Source organism: Manis pentadactyla, chromosome 2 (assembly GCF_030020395.1).
Source record: "Manis pentadactyla isolate mManPen7 chromosome 2, mManPen7.hap1, whole genome shotgun sequence".
Classification (NCBI taxonomy): Eukaryota; Metazoa; Chordata; class Mammalia; order Pholidota; family Manidae; genus Manis; species Manis pentadactyla.
Genome location: NC_080020.1, coordinates 113,257,211 through 113,282,072, shown reverse-complemented (window position 1 = coordinate 113,282,072; position 24,862 = coordinate 113,257,211). Strand labels below are relative to the sequence as shown.

The 24,862-nt window shown below is 37.6% G+C and overlaps 1 protein-coding gene across 2 annotated transcripts in view; it reads right to left on the bottom strand.

Annotated features, from left to right (window-relative positions):
* Positions 1–24,862, bottom strand: part of LOC118935632 (UDP-glucuronosyltransferase 3A1-like) — a 50,821-nt gene that overhangs the window by 17,527 nt on the left and 8,432 nt on the right. For both annotated transcript variants that reach the window (XM_036932113.2, XM_057495831.1), the window contains one exon: positions 5,049–5,163. In XM_036932113.2, coding sequence (XP_036788008.2) covers positions 5,049–5,163 — 115 coding nt within the window. The remainder of the gene's footprint in view (positions 1–5,048; positions 5,164–24,862) is intronic.

Here is a 24,862-nt window from a genome sequence, read left to right as displayed (position 1 = left end):
TAAAGAAATACAAGGAATCCAGATTGGTAAAGAAGAAGTTAAACTGTCACTATTTGCAGATGACATGATACTGTACATAAAAAACACTAAAGACTCCACCCCAAAACTACTAGAACTGATATCGGAATACAGCAAAGTTGCAGGATACAAAATCAACACACAGAAATCTGTGGCTTTCCTATATACTAACAACGAACCAACAGAAAGAGAAATCAGGAAAACAACTCCATTCACAATTGCATCCAAAAAAATAAAATACCTAGGAATAAACCTAACCAAAGAAGTGAAAGACTTATACTCTGAAAACTACAAGTCACTCTTAAGAGAAATTAAAGGGGACACTAACAGATGGAAACTCATCCCATGCTCGTGGCTAGGAAGAATTAATATCGTCAAAATGGCCATCCTGCCCAAAGCAATATACAGATTTGATGCAATCCCTATGAAACTACCAGCAACATTCTTCAATGAACTGGAACAAATAATTCAAAAATTCATATGGAAACACCAAAGACCCCGAATAGCCAAAGCAATCCTGAGAATGAAGAATAAAGTAGGGGGGATCTCAGTCCCCAACTTCAAGCTCTACTATAAAGCCATAGTAATCAAGACAATTTGGTACTGGCACAAGAGCAGAGCCACAGACCAATGGAACAGACTAGAGAATCCAGACATTAACCCAGACATATATGGTCAATTAATATTTGATAAAGGAGCCATGGACATACAATGGCGAAATGACAGTCTCTTCAACAGGTGGTGCTGGCAAAACTAGACAGCTACATGTAGGAGAATGAAACTGGACCATTGTCTAACCCCATATACAAAAGTAAACTCAAAATGGATCAAAGACCTGAATGTAAGCCATGAAACCATTAAACTCTTGGAAGAAAACATAGGCGAAAACCACTTAGACATAAACATGAGTGACCTCTTCTTGAACATATCTCCCCGGGCAAGGAAAACAACAGCAAAAATGAGTAAGTGGGACTATATTAAGCTGAAAAGCTTCTGTACAGCAAAAGACACCATCAATAGAACAAGAAGGATCCCTACAGTATGGGAGAATATATTTGAAAATGACACATCCGATAAAGGCTTGACGTCCAGAATATATAAAGAGCTCACACGCCTCAACAAACAAAAAACAAATAACCCAATTAAAAAATGGGCAGAGGAACTGAACAGACAGTTCTCCAAAAAAGAAATACAGATGGCCAACAGACACATGAAAAGATGCTCCACATCGCTAATTATCAGAGAAATGCAAATTAAAACTACAATGAGGTATCACCTCACACCAGTAAGGATGGCTGCCATCAAAAAGACAAACAACAACAAATGCTGGCGAGGCTGTTGGGAAAGGGGAACCCTCCTACACTGCTGGTGGGAATGTAAATTAGTTCACCCAATGTGGAAAGCAGTATGGAGGTACATAAAAATGCTCAAAACAGACTTACCATTTGGCCCAGGAATTGCACTCCTAGGAATTTACCCTAAGAAAGCAGCAATCAAGTTTGAGAAAAACAGATGCACCCCTATGTTTATTGCAGCACTATTTACAATAGCCAAGAATTGGAAGCAACCTAAATGTCCATCAATAGATGAATGGATAAAGAAGATGTGGCACATATACACAATGGAATACTACTCAGCCATAAGAGGAGGGCAAATCCTACCATTTGCAGCAACATGGATGGAGCTGGAGGGTATTATGCTCAGTGAAACAAGCCAAGCGGAGAAAGAGAAATACCAAATGATTTCACTTATCTGTGGAATATAAGAACAAAGGAAAAACTGATGGAACAAAACAGCAGCAGAATCACAGAACTCAAGAATGGACTAACAGGTACTAAAGGGAAAGGGACTGGGGAGGATGGGTGGGTAGGGAGGGATAAGGGGGGGAGAAGTAGGGGGGTATTAAGATTAACATACATGGGGGGGTAGGAGAAAAGGGAGGGCTGTACAACACAGAGAAGGCAAGTAGTGATTCTACAACATTTTGCTATGCTGATGGACAGTGACTGTAAAGGGGTTTATAGGGGAGACCTGGTATAGGGGAGAGCCTAGTAAACATAATATTCGTCATGTAAGTGTAGATTAGTGATACCAAAAACAAAGCAAAAAAAAAAAAAAAAGGGCAGTTCCTGTGTGGTAACCTCCAACGAGTTCTACACAAGGGTATAAAGGGCATATAAAAGTGTAGGCAAAGTGTCTGTTTGTGTTTATACAGAGGATCAAAGCCTAATTGGGCTACTCCAAAAATGAACTAAGATACGATATGAAAAAGAACTTCCAACATCTGCACTCTCTGGAAGACTCATGCCAGAAGATGATCATCAAAAAACCCCAACAAAGATCCACGCACTGCTACAGCAGTAGATGCACTCATCCCACCAGTTCCTGGACTTGCCATGGGAATGAGGAAGGAGATATCTAAGCTGGCCTGTGCATACAGTAAAACAACAAATTTGACTGGATCTATACTGTTGGAACTCAACCAAGAATTTGGAGAAGTGCAAATTGTAGCACTCCAAACTCTTACAACTACAGACTATTTACTGTTAAAAGAACATATGGCATGGGAACAGTCCCCAGGAATGGGTTGTTTTAATTTGTCTGATTTCTCTCAGACTGTTCAAGTTCAGTTGGACAATATCCACCATATCATAGATAAGTTTTCACAAATGCCTAAGGTGCCTTAATGGTTTTCTTGGTTTCACTGGAGATGGCTGGTAATTACAGATATGCTTCGGTTATGTAACTATACTCCTATTATGTTAATGTGTGTGCGCAATTTAAGTAGTAGCTTAAAACCTATATATGCTGAAGTTACTCTACAAGAAGATATGTCAAAGAAATAATCAATCTTCCCATGTTTTCTTCCGCCTGCTACTTCTATAGCTTTTCTTCTTCCTTCCTAATTACAACCCTTAAATAGAATTCGTGCCTCATATCAAATTTACCGAGTATCATAACTCCTCCAAGTGGTAAAGATACCTCAAGACAAATGCTGGGCATAGAAGCCACAGGGCATAAATATGCAAAGAAGTAAAAAGCTAACCTTTTCAAACAATAAGGCTTCTCTCTCAATTACCAACTCTATATTTCCCTCTATGGCCCCGGAAGATGACTGGTTAGCCAGAGACGGGTAAGATTCCTCAAGGGAGGAACAACCTAAGACAGGCACAGTCGCAGGGGGGCCATCAGGTGAGAAATTGGGGATCAACAGAGGTGAGGCTTAGAACCTCACCCCCCCTGTTCTGAGAGAAATCTTCTGCATACGTGGATGTTTTATTGCCCTGGTCTAGCTTGGATTAACACATAGTCTACAGGCACACACCTGATCATCTACATTTGCTCTCTTACAACACTAAACTATGTTTTCTACCTTTATCTTGTATCTACCTACCACTTCAGCATTTTATTAAAAATAATAATAATAAAGAGAGAAATGTGGTATCCACATATAAATCAAGTATAAAAACCAAATGAGTATTCATATTTGAACTGACTGTTTAGAGTTCATAATGCATGAGCAAAACCAAAATTTTCTGTGATGACTGCCCTTGTACTGTTCACCATGTAACTTATTCATTATGTAAGAATTTGTTCTACATGTAAGAACTTGTTTGTTATGCCTCAGAAGATTGGAGATTGACGAAAATTAGGCTTGGGGTGGATTAATGATTGTGCATTGAGCATTGACTCCCCTATACAGAATTTTATTGTCGTTAACAACCATTTGATCAATAAATATGAGAGATGCCCTCACAAAGAAAAAAAAAAAAAAAGGACAGACTTCCAATGGTAAAATAAATAAGTAACCGGGATGTAATGTATAGCATAAGGAATATAGTCAAGATATTGTAACAGCTTGGTAGGGTGATAGCTGGAACCTCGAATTATGTATATAAATGTTCTACCACTGTGTTGTACACTTGAAACTAATATAATGTAATACTGTGCATCAACTACCCTTCAATAAAAAATAATTATATAAAAAAAAAAAAAGGATTCTTGTCAAATGTTGATAATCAAGGTATGAAGTGTAAATTCCTCAAAAGTAGGATATATATATAATTTATATAATCATAATTGTATTTGAAATTAAGTTAATTAATTGAAAAAAGTTTCAGGAAGGCACTGTGCTCAGTGTATGGTGTCATATTTAACGTGTGTGGAACCATTCTTCAGAGAAATCTCACTGGGGGAGAACAAAGAAGATACATAGTGAAAAACACAATACTAACAAAATAGGATGATATAGTCAAAGTTTCAAATGCGTACTTTAGATCATATCTCACAGAGGAGAGAATTTAGTCTTGTACTTGAGTAAGGAAGAGGCTTTATAGAAAAAATTACATTTGAGTACCACCTTTATTAGTAAAAGAATTTTTAAGGAGAGAAATGGGGTGTTGGGTCACTGTAATTAACCACACAAGGAATGAATTTGTGTCATTCCTCTTTTATGTCAAAGTTGAAGGATTTTCTATAGATACCCGGTGACACAGAAACTCTCAGGCTCATCTCTCACTGTGTGTCATCAAGATATTTGGGCTTATTTAAAGTGAGTTTAATAGGCCAGAAGTTCAAGGTATGAGATCTATGTTCATAAGCATTTTCCCATCCGTGAGTTTATGTGGGCAGAAGGGAAGAAAAATAAGTATAAAATGGTGGATCTGATTTGCCTACCAACAATGAAGAATTAAATTGTCTATGCTTCTTTTTTATGATTGGTAGATTATGCACAAGTCTGTAGGTGAGGTGTCTCCAGGAAGACCCAGAAGGAAAAATTCCCTGCACTATACTGAAATACATTCATACTTTTAGTAAAGCAGACAGTACACAGACTGGATGTTTGGGAATATGAAACCCATCTATTCCACCTATCCATTCTCGCCCCCATTATTGAACTTTCCCTCCATCCATTCATCCATATCAAAACATACACTCCTCTTAAACACACTCTTAGGATCAATGCAGCCATCCATTCATTTGCATCACTCAAACAGTAAGTCTTTCATTCAGAGAATAAAATAAATTACCTGCCGTGCAGAGCTTCTGTCATTACGAAATCAAAGTATTTCTTCATGTCTTTCTCATGATCTTCATGTACATGCCAACTGATAACTTGGTATGATGTTTTTTTCATTTCTAATTCTAAACAAAAAAGAAGAGACTATTATGGAGATATTTAAATAAGTCACACAACTCTGATTAACATTAGAATAATGATTTCAGAGCTTTGAAGTTTTCTGCTTGTTTGGTTTGATTTCTCCTTCCCTCAGGATATGACCTGATAGTACTTATAGAGAGCCTTACAATGATTTGGTCAATTTTATTCAGTTTAAATACTTGAAGTTTCCATGTAAGGCTTTTATTCCAAGGAATTAGCTATTCCTCATTTTGCAGGTAAGATACAAAGATGAATGGAGTGTCAGATAATTTGTTGAGGCACATAGACTGACCAGTATACTTTGCATTTAAATATAGATCTTTCTTATTCCAGTTCCCCAGTTCTTTTTCTTTTAAGAAAAAAATTATTTTCATTAATTCAAGTGATATATGCAAAGGTTATTACTCAACCAAAAAATACCAAAGGCTAAATTAAAAGGGGTAGTCATCTGCAGCCTTACTTACCAGTCTGGCCTTTCCCCCACAGCCGTATGTAACAAACAGACTGACACCATTTCTGAACTCTGCAGACTTTCAAGCTCCACCTCCCCCCAAAGGTTCTGTGCCTCAGCTGGGCAAACTGAGAGAAAAGCTCCAACATGCCCTCCCCTGGTGTGAGCAAGATCTTCAAACCAAGCAAGCCACACACAGACAAGGGAACCTTCACTTCACTCCCACCTGGAAGCCTCAATAATTGGCACTTAGAGACAAAATATGGCTTTAGCCTTTAAGTGGTCCTAAGTCCTGTGCCTTATCCAGCCCTATTTGGCTGTGTCAGATAGGGTAGTGTTTCTCAGTTCCACCATGAGCAGTGATTGACGCTAGGGTAGGCAGGATCCTGTGACCAACGGGTTGTGTGTCTCATCCAGGCAATGACCCCATTGTAAACAGTACTTGGGGGTAGGACTGATACTAACAAGCCCACTGAATGGTGTGAAGAGGGACAGTCACCATGTGGCATGATGAGATTCATACTCCTGAAAGTATATGGTGCACTAGGACCCTTGAAAATGCCTTTGTTGTGCTTCTAATGATATTTCTATAGCCAAAAAAGACCTTGATTAAAAGAATAATATGGAAAAACTTGATGACAACCCTCTGGCACAGCAAGGAGTCAAATCAAACCCAACTTAACCTCAGGTCTCTCACAATCACCACTGGGAAGCCCCTAACCTGGATGATACTAGTTGGGACACTCTGAGAAAGACTCCTTTGAGCAGGTTAGAAAGGACACCCACCCCTCAAAGTATATCCAATTACAAACAAAAGGAATGGGAGGAGAGAGAAGAAGCAGAGTGGAAAAATCAGGAAAGAAACTAAAACAGAGGTCTCAGGTTTGACATATTTGGAATCTAATGTCACTTAAAATTATATTATAACAAAAATAAAAAGGGTTCAGGTTGGCTTTTGTGCCTCTTCAGCAGAGGCTCTAAGTTAACATTAGATGAGATGCACCAATGACAAACCTTAATGGTCTTAACTATGGAGCAAAAGTCACAGATCTGTCAGAGGGCCCACTAAATTTAAGCAAGTCACCGCTCTATGCTTTGCACTTATGGGAACATTAAATAGAGGTCAAATGTACCCACCCTGTCTTAACTCCTGAAATTAAATATCCCATAGTCAAAAGACCCATTTGTTAAATTGTCTCATTGGAAGCATGGTAACTCTTTCTAACAAGTAATAATTAAAATAAAATTAAGGTTTCGGCATTTATAGTTATCTTACAAAAAGATAACCTTTGGATCAAATATATAAATACAACCCAATGCATCCTAAAATAGTCTTCAATCATGAAATCCGTTACAAAGGATCTAGGTGGGGAATGACTGATTATCACACTGGTTTTCCATTAGAAGCCTAATTTAGACTACTCTTAAACCTGGAGAGAATGAATGAGTCCTTGCATCGGACTACTATAATGTTAATGCCATGGTCCCCCATTCCCAATGTTACTGAAATTGCTGACTATATCTAAGTACTGATAAATACTTTGCAATTACAGATTTGGTTCATATATCCAATTCAATTCCTATTTTAATAAGCTCCCAGCTGCAATATCTCCATCTGTGAAAGACACAAATCATCTCTAAATGCCTCTTCATGGATGGAGTAACAAACAGCCCTGCTCACAATGTTTGCTGCAAACTCTAAACCACATTTGGCTTTCTCCAGGACCCATGTATGACACTACATCGAAGACAGCATCCTCTGCAGCAATTTATTGACCGCACTCACTCACAATATACAAACATTCACAAAGAAGCAAACAAAAGGAAGTGTGCCGCTACCCAATGCAAAGCACAAATCATGGCACCTCAGTACTCCTGGAAAGAATTATTTGGTCATTATCTATATTATGTATTTTGTGTTCACTTGTATATATATTTATAATATACATAGTCACATATATATATAATCACCTATATATATTCATATATACATATATCATACACATATTACGGGTAGGTAGATAGATGAGTTCTGAAAGGAAATGATAGGTCAAATGGCAGTTGGGTGTGGCAGACTGGATTAAAGATGGTGGCATGAGAGGAGAGAGAAAGGCTTCCTCCTAAAACTGAATATAATTAGAAAATATAGTTGGCACAACTAACCCTGAGAGAGCAACAGGAAAGAGGATGGTGCCAGACTGCATACACCTGGAGAAAAAAGCTGACCTCACGAAACAGGGTAATGTACCAAAGCTGTGGCCAGGCGGGACCCAAGCCCTTCCCCCATCCCAGCTCACTGATGGGGGAAGAGAAACAGAGAAGGGAGGGAGTGGAAGGCCTGGGACTGCTGAATATCTAGCTCCAGAGATCTGCGCTGGGAGCATAAACCTGCATTTCATGGTGCTTTAACGATACTCGCATGACTACTGGGTTGGAAAGTTAATACAGGCAGAATTCCTCGAGAGACTGAGATTCCAGCCACGTGTGGAAAGCAGGGATCCATATCCGGCTGCTTTGGGACAAAAGCTTATAACTGTGTGCTCAGCCCACTGGTTAAGGCAGTGGAGACAGGCACAGCAGCCAGAAAGCGGGGAACAGCTCTTTCCTATCCCCAGGCACCTATACCACTCCCTGTGACCCCTGACATTGCTTCAGGGACTGAGCAGCTCCAGAGTAGAGATTCTGGACACTAGAGGGAGCCATATACAAATCTGAAATGCCAAGGGAACCTGGTCCAGAGTAAAATTAATATAACCCTGGAGAAAGATTTAAATGACATGTACCTTACTTTCCTCCTGAAAGGGAGTTCAAAATAAAAATCATCAACATGCTAATGGAGGTACGGAAAGATATCCAATAAGTCAGGAATGAATTCAGGACGGAGATCCAATTGCTGAAGAGCAAGATGGAGGGTATTAAAAGCAGGTTGGATACAGTCGAGGAGATGATAAATGAAATAGAAACTAGAGAAGAGGGATATAAAAGAAGCTGAGGCACAGAGAGAAAAAAGAATCTCTAAGAATGAAAGAACATAGAGAACTGTGTGACCAATCCAAATGGAACAATATTTGCATTAGATGGATACCAAAAGAAGAAGAGAAAGCGAAAGAGATAGAAAGTGTCTTTGAGGAGGTAGTTGCTGAAAACTTCCCCAGTCCGGGAAAGGAGATAGTCTCTCAGGCCATGGAGATGCATAGATCTTCCAACACAAGGGACCCAAGGAGGACAACACCAAGACATATAGTAATAAGATTGGCAAAGATCAAGGGTAAGGACAGACTATTAAAAGCAGCCAGAGAAAGAAATAAGATCACATACAAAGGAAAGCCCATCAGGATAACATCAGACTTCTCAGCAGAAACCTTACAGGCCAGAAGGGAGTGGCATGACATAAGTAATGCAATGAAGCAGAAGGACCTCTAACCAAGATTACTTTATCTGGCAAGATTATCATTTCAATATGAAGGACGGATTAAACAATTTTAAGATAAGCAAAAGCTGAGTTTACCTCCCAAAAAACATCTCTACAGTCTATTTTGGAGGGACTTCTATAGATGGAAGTGTTCATAAGGTTTAATAGCTGTCAACAGAGGAATAAAATCACAGTTAAGAAAGTAGAACAGCTAATTACTAAGCAAATGCAAAATTAAATTAACTATCCCCAAAGTCAATCAAGGGATAGACAAAGAATACAGAATATGATACCTAATGTATAAAGAATGGAGAAGGAAGAAAAAGGAAGTGAAAAAGAAAAGAACCCTTAGATAGTGTTTGTAACAGCATATTAACTGAGTTAAGTTAGACTCTTAGATAGTAAGGAAATTAACCTTGAACCTTTGGTAACCACAAATCTAAAGTCTGCAATGGCAATAAGCACACACCTATTGATAATCACCCTAAATGTAAATGGACTGAATGAACCAATCAAAAGACATAGAGTCACTGAATGTATAAAAAAACAAGACCCATCTATGTGCTGCCTACAGGGGACTCACTTTAAACCCGACGAAATACACAGAATAAAAGTGAAGGGATAGAAAAATATATTTCATGCAACTAACAGACAGAAAAAAAGATCTCTAAGAATAAAAGAATATTGAGAGACCTGTGTGACCAAACCAAATGGAACAATATTTGAATTATAAGGATACCAGAAGAAGAGGAGCAAGAGAAAAGGGTAGAAAGTGTCTTTGAGGAGGTAGTTGCTGAAATCTTCCCCAGTCTGGAAACGGAGATAGTCTCTGAAGCCACGGAGACTTGCAATACTTGTATCAGACACAATAGACTTCCAAACACAGAAAGTAACAAGAGACAAAGAAGGACATTACATAATGATAAAGGGGTCAATTCAATAAGAAAACATAACCATTATAAATATCTATGCTCCCAACACAGGGGCACCCACATATGTGAAACAAATACTAACTGAATTAAAAGGGGAAATAGAATGCAATGCATTCATTCTTGGAGACTTCAACACTCCACTCACTCTGAAAGACAGATCAACCAGACAGAAGATAAGCAAGGAGACAGAGGCACTTAACAACACAATAGAACAGATGGACCTAACAGACATCTACAGAACTCTACACCCAAAAGGAGCAGAATGCACATTCTTCCCAAGTGCACATGGAACATTTTCAAGAATAGATCATATACTAGGCCACAAAAAGAGCTTCAGTAAGTTCAAAAATATTGAAATTGTACCAACCAGTTTCTCACATCACAAAGGTATGAAAATAGAAATAAATTACACAAAGAAAATGAAAAATCCCATAAACACATGGAGGCTCACAACATTAACCAATAGATCAATGACCAAATAAAAACAGAGATCAAGCAATATATGGAGACAAATGACAACAATCATTCACTGCAAAATCTGTGAGACGCAGCCAAGGCTGTGCTAAGAGGAAAGTAGATTGCACTACAGGCCTACCTCAAGAAAGAAGAACAATACAATATGAGCAGTCTAAATTCACAAATAATGAAACTAGAAAAAGTACAACAAATGAGGCCCAAAGTCAGTAGAAGGAGGAACATAATACAGATTAGAGCAGAAATAAATAAAATTGAGAAGAATAAAACAATAGAAAGAATCAATGAAAGCAAGAGCTGGTTCTTTGAGAAAATAAACAAAATAGATAAACCGCTAGCCAGAGTGATCAAGAAATAAAGAGAGTCTGCACACATAAACAGAATCAGAAATGAGAAAGGAAAAATCACTACAGACACCACAGAAATACAGAGAATTATTAGAGAATATTATGAAAAATTATATACTAACAAACTGGATAACCTAGAAGAAATGGACAACAATCTAGAAAAATACCACCTTCCAAGGCTGACCAAGGAAGAAACAGAAAATATGAACAGAGTAATTACCAGCAATGAAACTGAACTGGTAATCAAAACCTACCTAAGAACAAAACTCCTGGACGAGATGGCTTCACCGCTGAATTTTTTCAAACATTTAGTAAAGACCTAATACCCATTCTCCATAAAGCTTTCCAAAAAATAGAAGAGGAGGGAATACTTCCAAACTCATTCTATGAGGCCAGCATCACTCTAATACCAAAATCAGGCAAAGACACCACAAAAAAAGAAAATTACAGACCAATATCCCTCATGAACATAGATGCAAAAATACTCAACAAAACATTAGCAAACTGAATTCAAAGATACATCAAAAAGATCACCCATTTATGCCAGAAATGCAAGGATGGTACAACATTTGAAAATCCATCAACATCATCCAGCACATCAACAAAAAGAAGGACAAAAACCACATGATCATTTCCATATACTAAAAAAAGCATTTGACACAATTCAACATTCATTCATGATAAAAGCTCTCAACAAAATGGGTATAAAGGGCAAGTACCTCCACATAATAAAGGCCATATATGACAAACCCACAGCCAAAATTATACTTAACAGCAAGAAGCTGAAAGCTTTTCCTTTAAGATCAGGAACAAGACAAGGATGCCCACTCTCCCCACTTCTATTCAACATAGTACTGGAGGTCCTAGCCATGGCAATCAGACAACACGAAGAAATAAAAGGCATCCAGATTGGCAAGGAAGAAGTTAAACTGTCCCTGTTTGGAGATGACATGATATTGTACATAAAAAACCCTAAAGAATCCACTCCAAAAGTACTAGATCTAATATCTGAAATCAGCAAAGTTGCAGGATACAAAATTAATACCGAGAAATCTGTTGCATTCCTATACACTAACAATGAACTAGCAGAGAGAGAAATCATGAAAACAATTCCATTCACAATTGCATTGAAAAGAATAAAATACCTAGGAATAAACCTAACCAAGGAAGTGAAAGACCTATACTCTGAAAACTACAAGACACTCATGAGAGAAATTAAAGAAGATACCAATAAATGGAAACACATTCTGTACTTATGGATAGTAAGAATTAATATTGTCAAAATGGCCATCCTGCCCAAAGCAATCTATAGATTCAATGCAATTCCTATCAAAATACCAACAGCATTCTTCAACGAACTAGGAAAAATCATCCTAAAATTCATATGGAACCACAAAAGACCTCGAAGAGCCAAAGCAATCCTGAGAAGGAAGAATAAAGCAGGGGGAATTACACTCCCCAACTTCAAGCTCTACTACACAGCCACAGTAATCAAGACAATTTGGTACTGGCACAAGAACAGACCCATAGACCAATGGAACAGACTAGAGAGCCCAGACATAAACTCAAACATATATGGTCAATTAATATATGATAAAAGAGCCATGGACATACAATGGGGAAATGACAGCCACTTCAACAACTGGTGTTGGCAAAACTGGACAGCTACTTGCAAGAGAATGAAACTGGACTATTGTTTAACCCCATACACAAAAGAAAACTCGAAATGGATTAAAGACTTGAATGTAAGTCATGAAACCATAAAACTCTTAGAAGACAACATAAGCAAACATCTTCTGAATATAAGCATGAGCAACTTCTTCCTGAAGCCATCTCCTCGAGAAAGGGAAACCAAAGCAAACATGAATTCGTGGGACTACATCAAACTAAAAAGTTTTTGTACCGGAAAGGACATCACCAACAAAACAAAAAGGCATCCTACAGTATGGGAGAATATATTTGTAAATGATGTATCCAACAAGGGGTTAACATCCAAAATATATAAAGAACTTACACACCTCAACACCCAAAAAGCAAATAACCCGATTAAAATATGGGCAGAGGATATGAAGAGACAGTTCTCCAAAGAAGAAATTCAAATGGCGAACAGACACATGAAAAGATGCTCCACATCACTAATCATCAGGGAAATGCAAATTAAAACCACAATGAGATGTCACCTCACACCAGTAAGGATGGCCAGCATCGAAAAGCTTAAGAACAACAAATGTTGGTGAGGATGCGGAAAAAGGGGAACCCTCCTGCACTGCTGGTGGGAATATAAGCTAGTTCAACCATTGTGGAAAGCGATATGGAGGTTCCTCAAAAAACTAAAAATAGAAATACCATTTGACCCTGGAATCCCACTTTTTGGAATATGCCCAAAGAATACAACTTCTCAGATTCAAAAAGACATATGCACCCCCATGTTCATCGCAGTACTTTTTACAATAGCCAAGATATGGAAGCAACCTAATTGTCCATCTGTGGGTGAATGGATAAAGAAGATGTGGTACATATATACAATGGAATACGATTCAGCCATAAAAAAGAAACAAATCCTACCATTTGCAACAACATGGATGGAGCTGGAGGACATTATGCTCAGTGAAATAAGACAGGCAGAGAAAGACAAATGCCAAATGATTTCCCTCATTTGTGGAGTATAACAATGAAGCAAAACTGAAGGAACAAAATGGCAGCAGACTCAGAGACTCCAAGAATAAACTAGTGGTTACCAAAGGGGAGGGGTGTGGGAGGGCGGGTGGGGAGGGAGGGAGAAGGGGATTGAGGGGTATTATGCTTAGTACACACGGTGTGGGGGATCATAGGGAGAACAGTGTATCACAGAGAAGGAACATAGTGGATCTCTGGCAACTTGCTGCACTGATGGACAGTGACTGCATTGGGGTATGGGTGGGGACGTGATAATATGGGTAAATGTAGTAACCACATTGTTTTTTCATGTAAAACCTTCATAAGAGTGCATATCAATCATACATTAATAAAAAGATTAAATAAATGAATGAATGAATGAATAAAACTAATAAACAAACAAATAAATAAATGTAGCAGCAGCCCCAACCTGGGAGAGCAGCTTGAAAAGGTGAAAAAAAAGAAAAATGGCAGTTGGGTAGATTCTGGGAACATGGTGGAATGGGAAGAACTGGAAACCTGTCTTTACACCTAGACTGCAACTGTAGGGGAAGAAAGTCTATAATAATTATTTTTGTAACTCTGCCCTCAAACGATGGCTTGCAACTTACAGGGGAATGCCTTCACTATATATTACAGATAATTTCAGATAATGTCAGTTAATTTCAGCTCCTACCACAGTAGCAACTACCATCCTCCACCACTCAATCTTGTGGCAGTCAGCTGTACAGTTATTCCTAGAACAGTTTGCACACTGGTTTCAGAAGCCAGGATAGTTAGAAGGGAACTTTTCTTCCAAATGTCAGGTATCTTTGCTCTGATTGCTAATTGCTGCTTTTGATCAAAAAGGTACAGACAAACAGGTAGGCAACCATTGTTTTTGAACCACCCCAAACTGCTACAATTGAATGGATTTCCAGTGTATCTAAAAGGTTAATGGCTTTTTATTCCCCCCTTTTTTCTCTCTTTATCCCTTTGGGAAAAAACAATTAAAGGCTAGTACATTAAAAACCACCTACATATAACAGGAATATTAGAAAGTGCCCATTTATTTCCAGGGAGAGTCTCAAAAAAAAAAAAACAACATAAAAAGACATAAATTCACACCTTAGTAGATCCTCACCACAGAGGTAGCTTTAAAAAACCAAAAATAAATAAATAAAAATAAAAGTAAGAATAAGAAATTAAGAAACTACAAACCCTTGGAAAGGGTTTTAACATACAAAAAATGAAAGTGGTGTCATTGCTACCAATTCTACAGAAATAAGGATTATTAGAGTACCATGAACAATTATACACCAACAAATTGGACAACCTAGATAAAATGGAAAAATTCATAGAAACACAAAACCAATTAAGAATAATCACAAAGAAAGAGAAAATATGAATAGACCTATAACTGGTAAGGAGATTCAACTGGTATTTAAAAATGTCACAACAAAGAAAAGGCTCAGACCCAGTGGCTTCACAGGTAAATTCTACCAACATTTAAAGAAAAATTAATACCAAGGCTTCTCAAAAGTTGAATAGCTTGAAACACTTCCAAACTTATCTTATGAGGCCAGCATTTCCCTGATACCAAATCCAGACAAGGACACTACAAAAACAAAGAAAACTACAGACCAGTATACTTAATGAATATTGATGCAAAAGTCCTCAACAAAATATTAGCAAACCAAACTCAGCACCCTATAGAGAGGATTGTATACCATATCCAAGTGGGATTTATTCCTAGAAGGCAAGGATTGCCCAATATATAAAATCATACAATCTAAAACATCACATTCACAGAATGAAGGAAAAACCATATGACATATCAACTGCTGCAAAAAAGCATTGACAAAATTAAGCACCCTTTCATGATTAAAAAAGAAAAACAATCAAGTTAGGAATAGGAGGAATCTACTTCACTATAATAAAAACCATACATGAAGAACACATAGCAAACATGATACTCAGTAGAGAAAGACTGAAAATTTTTTCTTTAAGATCAGGAATAAGACAATGAAGCTCATTTTCACCATTTCTGTTCAATACAGAAACAAAGAAAACTACAGAGCAGTATACTTAATTTTACTACTAATTTTCCAGTAATTGGAAGGTAGGAAGGAAGAAAGGAAGGAAGGAAGGAAGGAAGGAAGGAAGGAAGGAAGGAAGGAAGGAAGGAAGGAAGGAAGGAAGGAAGGAAGGAAGGAAGGGCTGGGAGTAGGGCAGAAAAAAGGAAGAAAAGAAAATTATTTGTATTAGCAGATGACATGATTTTCTACGTAGAAAACCTTAAAGATTTCATATACACAAAAAATGTTACACCTAATAAATTTGGCAAATTAGCATGATAAAATGTCAACACATAAAAACCAAATGCATTTTTATACCCTATAAATGAACACATTGAAAAGGAAATTACAAAATAAATTCCAATTATAATCACATCAAAAAGAATAAAATGATTAGGATTTCATTTAACCAAAGAGGTGAATAACTTGTAAAATGAAAACTGCACAACAATGCTGAAGGAAATTAGAGAAGGAATAAGTAAATGGAAAAACATCTCATGGTCATGAATTGGAAGACTCAATATTGTTAACATATTAGTACTATCTAAATGATCTATAGATTTAATGAAATCCCTATCAAAATCCTAATGATGTCTTTTGCAGAAGTAGAAAAAGCCATCCTAAAATTTATATGCACTCTCAAGGTGTCCCAAATAGCCAATCATGAGAAAGAACAAAGCTGAAGGACTCACACCTTCTGATCTCAAAACTTACTACAAAGCTACAGTAATTAATATACTACAGTATTGGCAAAGACACAAACATGGACCAATGGAATAAAAAGCCCCTAGAAATTATTTTTGACAAGGGGCTAAGGCCATTCAGTGAGAAAGGGCAGTCTTTTCAACAAATGAGAACTGGATATCCACATGTAAAAGAATGAAGTTGTCAGTTCTGTTTCAAGATAGTGATGTGGGAGGCTCCTAGACTCACCTCCTTTCATGGACACATGGACTCTACAGCTACATATGTAACAATTCCCTCTGAAAGGAATCTGGAAACTAGCTGAGTGACTCTCTCATATTGGCTGAACAAGAAGAAACACACATCAAAATGGGTAGGAAAAACTGAGACACAATCTCACCATAAACCATGCCCCCAGCACACTGACCCACATTAGGGAGAGAACTCACAACTCAAGAGAATAAAGGCACATATGACAAAACCACAGCTAACAGCATAATCAATGAAGAAAGTTAGAAAGCTTTCCCCCAAAGATCAAGAAAAAGACAAGGGTATCCACTCTCACCAATACTATTCAACATAGCACTAGAAGTCCTAGCCAGAGCAATTAGGCAAGAAGAAATCAAAGGCATTCAAATTTAGAAGAATCAAAACTGCTCTGTTTGAGGATTATTTGGTCCTATATCAATAAAATTTTAGTGACTCCACCAAAAACTGTTAAAATAAAAAAATTAATTCAGTAAAATTGCAGGATACAATGTTAACATACAAAAATCAGTTTCATTTCTGTACACTAACAATAAAATGCTTGAAAAAACAAAGAAAAATCTCTCATACAATAATAATACATATAATATAGTATAATAAAAAATAACAAAATACTTAGGAACAAATATATCCAAGGACGTGAAAGACCTGTACACTGTAAGTGCAAGATTGAAAACAAAGAAGACACAGAAATGGAAAGATACCCTGTATTCATGGATTGTACTAATTAATATGACAAAAATGTGCCTACTACCCAATGCCATCTATAGATTCAGTGAAATCCCTATCAAAATTCCAACATCATTTTAAATCCTTAACAATCCTAAAATTCATATAGAACCACTTAAGAACCCAAATAGACAAAACGACCCTGAGAAAGAAAATCAAAGATCAAGGCATCATACTTCCTGACATCACTTTATTACAAAGCTATAGTAATCAAAATGGTATGGTACTGGCTTAAAAACAGACATGTAGACCAACAGAACAGAACTCACAGCACAGAAATGAAGCCACACAGACTCCGTCAACTAATATTTGACTAGGGAACCTAAGAATATTCAGTGAGAAAAGGACAGTCTCTTCAATAATAGTATCAGCAAAATTGGATATTTACATGCAAAGAATGAAATTAGACCTCTCTCTTTTACATAAATGTAAAACTCCAAACTATAACTCCTTGAGGAAAATGTATGGAAAAATCTCCTTGACATTAGACTTGGGAACAGTTTTTTGGATATTTGGATATGAATCAAAAGTGCAAGGTACAAAGGAACAAGTAAACAAGTGAGACTATGTGAAACAAAAAAGCTTTTTTCTCCAAAGTGTAAGAAATAATCAACAAAAGGAAAAGGCAAGCTATAGGTGGGAGAAAATATTTGCAAAGTGCATGATAAGTGGTTGATGTAAAACTCAGCTGAGGACTTGAACAGACATTTCTCCAAAGAACACACACTAATGGCCAAAAAGTACATAAAAGATGTTCAACATCATTACTCATCATGAAAATTCAAATCAAAACCACATGAAGTCACCTCACGCATGTTAAAATGGCTATTGTCAAAAAGACAAGAGTTAAGAAGTGTCAGCAAGGATTTGGAGAAAAGGGAACTCCTGTGTACCCTTGAGGGGAATGCAAATGACTTTAGCCACTACGGAATACAATACTGAGGTTCCTCAAAGAATTAAAAATAATATTACCAAATGACCCACAATCCCACTTCTGGGTACATATCCAAAAGAAATGAAAACACTATCTTGAAGAGATATCTGCACTCTCATTTTCCTTTCATCATTATTCACAATAGCCAACATATGGAAACAACTTAAGTATCCATTGATAAATATGTATATATATATATATATACACACACACACACAGATATATATACACACACAATGAAATGCTACTTGACACAAAAAAGAAGGAAATCCTGTTTTTGTGACAACATAGATGGACTTTAAGGGCATTATGCTGGCTGAAATAAGTGAGATAGAGAAACATAAACACTGTATATTCTCACTAGTATGTGGAATATAATAAAGCTGGACTCAAAGAAACAGAGCCTAGAATATATGTTGCCAGGGACTGAAGGTGGGTCGTCTGGGGAGATGTTGGTTGGTCTAAGGGTACAAATGTCCAGGTATGGGATGAATAAATGCTGGGAATCTAATGTACAGCATAGTGACTATAGCTAACAATGCAGTATTATGTATTTGAAAGTTGTTAAGAGGGTAGATAGATCTTGATTGTTATCACTCAAAAGAAAAATGGGAATTACATGAAGGGATAGAGGTGTTAACAAATCTTCTGTGGTAATCCTTTCACAATATTTATGCATTTCAACACTTCACATTGTGCAACTTAAGCATATATATGCCATATAAAATTAATACCTCAAAAAATTTGGGTGGGAAATACTATTAAGTAACCAATGGATTAAAGAAGGAAACAATAGGAAAATTAGAAAGCACTTTGACATGAACATTTTGAGAAAATCAGAAAATACTTTGAGATAAATTCCTATTTGGGTAAAGAACACAGAATCTCTTGTATACAGTCTCAAAATGTGTATCAAGGTCACACATGTTTCTACACATACAAAAATACAATACATAGGGAGACTCTCCAAGACTATCCTTGTCCTCTTCAGATTTTCAGGAATTATTGATCATGCCAAGGCACTAATCACTTCTCAAAAAGTTTCCAATAAGACCTTCAGTGAAATTTTCAACTCTCTCACCAGCCCTAGAGAGCAGGTCCCATAACATGTCAAAATAACTTCAACAGGTTCAAATTTAAATAAATGAAATATAGCACATTAAGGTCATCAAATATGAAGGGAAACCCTCATTCCAGCCCCAACCCTTAACCACTTTAAAAACCCCAAGCCACTCTCCTTTCTCTACTCTCAATATATTCTGGAACCAGCTAGGAAGTTGCCTTATTCTCCCCAGGAATCTCCAATATAATATTAATAAACCTTTTAGAGCCTCTTGCTGTGTATTTGATACCAGAACCTAACTAAAGAGGGGGGTCATTTTTATCACAGAGTGACTAAAACAATTTAGGTCGAATTAATACTAATTTTACCCAAACTCTCTCAGAAACTTGAGGACAGAACACTTCTCAGTTCACTCTCTGAGGCAAACATTGCCCTGATAGCAATGACAGAAGAAGCATTCAGACAAAATCCCAGAATAGTGTTCTACGTGAACACACATGTAAAGTCTTAAACTGAAACTTATGCAACCTGAATCTAAATATAAATTAACAGAAAATATGTCTTGATCAAATGGAGCTTATTCTCCCAGAATATAAGGTTAGTTTTGACATTTGAAAATCAATCAGTGATAGTCAACATATTCAGAAAACAAGCAAAAAATAATATATTCATACTAATGAATTAGAGCTCATCAAAATTAAAAGTTGTGCTCTTCAAAAGATACTGCTAAGAGAATGAAAAGATAAGTCATGGACTGATAAGAAATATTTGCAAAGCTTATATCTGATAAAATAGTTATATCCAAAATATTTATCAAGAACTCTGAAAACTTAATAAAAAGAAAACAAACATCCCTATTTAAAAATGGAATTTGTCAGCTACAAATCTGACAAACACTTCATCAATGAGGAATTTTGGACACGTGTGCATGAAAAATGCTTGAAGGAAATCAGTTATGAAGTAAATATAAATAAAAACCATAATGAATTACAGCTAACAATCTGCACAAGAATGGCTAAAATTAAAAAGACCACGGGCGGAGCCAACATGGCTGTGTGGGTAGGACAGTGGGAATCTCCTCCCGGAAACATATATATTTTTGAAAATACAACAAATACAACTAATCCTAAGAGAGACCAGAAGACACAGGACAACAGCCAGACTAAATCCACATGTGCGAGAGCCCAGCGCCTGGTGAAAGGGGAAGATACAACCCCCTGCCCGACGGGACCCGTGCACGCCTCCCCCCAGCTCCTGGCGGGAGGAGAGGTGTTGGAGCGGGGAGGGAGAGGGAGCCCAGGACTGCTAAACACCCAGCCCCAGCCACCCGCACCAGAGCGCAGACACAGTGCATGCGTGGAGGGCTGGAAACTAGGGAAACAGGGCAGCAAGACCTCTGAGCGGGTTCCGAAGCTGATGCCCCTGTGACAAAGAAAAGCGAGTTCTTTTTGAAAGTCTCAAAGTGACAGGGAGGTAACAGCTGGACGGAAACAATACAGGTCACAGCCCAGTGGCGGGAAATTTCAGGGAAAACCGGGCGCACTAACCCCCTGGGCAACAGCTCGGAGACCACTCACGGAGGTAAACAGCCAAACAGCACCCCCGTCCATTACCTCCAAACAGGCCGGGCAAGACACAAACACCCAGTCTACACGCAATTACCCATCACAAGCCACAAGGGGTCGCAGTTGTCCCAGTAAAGAAAAGCCAGTAGCTAGTGACAAGTTTGGCCCTCCCAGCTGACAGTCAATATTACCTATCAACATGAAAAGACAAAAAAATATGATCCAGACAAACTAACCCAGACAGCTTCGGCATCTGCTACATCTTCCCCTGAGAAGGAACCTGGGGAGATAGATTTAACCAGACTTGCTGAAAAAGAATTCAAAACAAAAGTCATAACCATGCTGATGGACTTGCAGAGAAATATGCAAGAACTAAGGAAGGAGAACACAGAAATAAAACAAGGTCTGGAAGGACCTCAAAACATAATGGACGAGATGCAAGAGACCATTAATGGACTAGAAAACAGAGAACAGGAACACAGAGAAGATGATGCAGGGAGAGATAAAAGGATCTCCAGGAATGAAAGAATTCTAAGAGAGCTGAGTGACCATTCGAAATGGAACAATATCCGCATTATAGGGCTACCAGAAAAAGAAGAAAGAGAAAAAGGGATAGAAAGTGCCTTTGAAGAAATAATTGCTGAAAACTTCCCCAAACTAGGGGAAGAAATGGCATCTCAGACCACAGAGGTACACAGAACTCCCATGACAAGGGATCCAAGGAGGGCAACACCAAGACACATAATAATTAAAATGGCAAAGATCAAAGACAAGGACAAAGTATTAAAGGCAGCCAGAGAGAAAAAAAAGGTTACCTACAAAGGAAAACCCATCAGGCTATCATTAGACTTCTCAACAGAAACCCTAAAGGCCAGAAGAGAATGGCATGATATACTTAATGCAATGAAACAGAAGGGCCTCGAACCAAGACTACTGTATCCAGCACGATTATCATTTAAATATGAAGGAGGGATTAAACAATTCCCAGACAAGCAAAAGCTGAGGGAATTTGCCTCCCACAAACCACTGATACAGGGCATCTTACAGGGACTGCTCTAGATGGGAGCACTCCTAAAAAGAGCACAGAACAAAACACCCAACATATGAAGAAGGGAGGAGGAGGAATAAGAAGGGAGAGAAATAAAGAATCATCAGACCGTGTTTATAATAGCTCAACAGGCAGGTTAAGTTAGACAGTAAGATAGTAAAGAAGCTAACCCTGAACCTTTGGTAACCACAAACTTAAAGCCTGCAATGGCAATAAGTACATACCTTTCAATAATCACCCTAAATGTAGATGGACTGAATGCACCAATCAAAAGACACAGAGTAATAGAATGGATAAAAAAGCAAGATCCATCCATATGCTGCTTACAAGGGACTCACCTCAAACCCAAAGACATGCACAGACTTAAAGTCAAGGGATGGAAAAAGATATTTCATGCAAACAACAGAGAGAAGAAAGCAGGTGTTGCAATTCTGGTATCAGACAAAACAGACTTCAAAATAAAGAAAGTAACAAAACATAAAGAAGGACATTACATAATAATAAAGGGCTCAGTCCAACAAGAGGATATAACCATTATAAATATATATGCACCCAATACAGGAGCACCAACATATCTGAAACAAATACTAACAGAACAAAAGGAGGAAATAGAATGCAATGCATTCATTCTAGGAGACTTCAACACACCACTCACTCCAAAGGACAGTTCCACCAGACAGAAAATAAGTAAGGACACAGAGGCACTGAACAACACACTAGAACAGATGGACCTAACAGACATCTACAGAACTCTACATCCAAAAGCAACAGGATACACATTGTTCTCAAGTGCACATGGAACATTCTCCAGAATAGACCACATACTAGGCCACAAAAAAAGCCTCAGTAAATTCCAAAAGATTGAAATCCTACCAACCAACTTTTCAGACCACAAAGGCATAAAACTAGAAAGAAACTATACATAGAAAGCAAAAAGGCTCACAAACACATGGAGGCTTAACAACACACTCCTAAATAACCAATGGATCAATGACCAAATCAAAATGGAGATCCAGCAATATATGAAAACAAAAAACAACAACAACACAAAGCCCCAACTACTGTGGGACACAGCAAAAGCAGTCTTAAGAGGAAAGTATATAGCAATCCAGGCATATTTAAAAAAGGAAGAACAATCCCAAATGATGGTCTAATGTCACAATTATCGAAATTGGAAAAAGAAGAACAAATGAGGCGTAAGGTCAGCAGAAGGAGGGACATAATAAAGATCAGAGAAGAAATAAATAAAATTGAGAGGAATAAAACAATAGCAAAAATCAATGAAACCGAGAGCTGCTTCTTCGAGAAGATAAACAAAATAGATAAGCCTCTAGCCAGACTTATGAAGAGGAAAAGAGTCAACACTAATCAACAGAATCAGAAACGAGAAAGGAAAAATCATGACGGACACCACAGAAATACAAAGAATTATTAGAGAGTACTATGAAAACCTATATGCTAACAAGATGGGAAACCTAGGAGAAATGGACAACTTCCTAGAAAAATACAACCTTCCAAGACTGACCCAGAAAGAAACAGAAAATATAAACAGACCAATTATCAGCAACGAAATTGAAGTGGTAATCAAAAAACTAACAAAAAACAAAACCCCCGGGCCAGATGGATTCACCTCAGAATTTTATCAGACATACAGGGAAGACATAATACCCATTCTCCTTAAAGTTTTCCAAAAAATAGAAGAGGAAGGAATACTCCCAAACTCATTCTATGAAGCTAACATCACCCTAATACCAAAACCAGGCAAAGACCCCACCAAAAAAGAAAACTACACACCAATATCCCTGACGAACATAGATGCAAAAATACCCAACAAAATATTAGCAAACCGAATTCAAAAATACATCAAAAGGATCGTGCACCATGACCAAGTGGGATTCATCCCAGGGATGCAAGGATGATACAACATTCGAAAGTCCATCAACATCAACCACCACATCAACAAAAAGAAAGACAAAAAAAACAAGATCATCTCCATAGATGCTGAAAAAGCATTTGACAAAGTTCAACATCCATTCATGATAAAAACTCTCAGCAAGATGGGAATAGAGGGCAAGTACCTCAACATAATAAAGGCCATTTATGATAAACCCACAGCCAACATTATATTGAACAGCAAGAAGCTGAAAGCTTTTCCTCTGAGATCGGGAACTAGACAGGGATGCCCACTCTCTCCACTGTTATTTAACATAGTACTGGAGGTCCTAGCCATGGCAATCAGACAAAACAAAGAAATACAAGGAATCCAGATTGGTAAAAAAGAAGTTAAACTGTCACTATTTGCAGATGACATGATACTGAACATAAAAAACCCTAAAGATTCCACGCCAAAACTACTAGAACTGATATCGGAATACAGCAAAGTTGCAGGATACAAAATCAACACACAGAAATCTGTGGCTTTCCTATACACTAACAATGAACCAACAGAAAGAGAAATCAGGAAGACAATTCCATTGACAATAGCATCAAAAAAAAATAAAATACCTAGGAATAAACCTAACCAAAGAAGTGAAAGACTTATACTCTGAAAACTACACGTCACTCTTAACAGAAATTAAAGGGGACACTAACAAATGGAAACTCATCCCATGCTCGTGGCTAGGAAGAATTAATATCGTCAAAATGGCCATCCTGCCCAAAGCAATATACAGATTTGATGCAATCCCTATGAAACTACCAGCAACATTCTTCAATGAACTGGAACAAATAATTCAAAAATTCATATGGAAACACCAAAGACCCCAAATAGCCAAAGCAATCCTGAGAATGAAGAATAAAGTAGGGGGGATCTCACTCCCCAACTTCAAGCTCTACTATAAAGCCATAGTAATCAAGACAATTTGGTACTGGCACAAGAACAGAGCCACAGACCAATGGAACAGACAAGAGAATCCAGATATTAACCCAGATATAAGTGGTCAATTAATTTTTGACAAAGGAGCCACAGACATACAATGGCAAAATGAAAGTCTCTTCAACAGATGGTGCTGGCAAAACTGGACAGCTACATGTAGGAGAATGAAACTGGACCATTGTCTAACCCC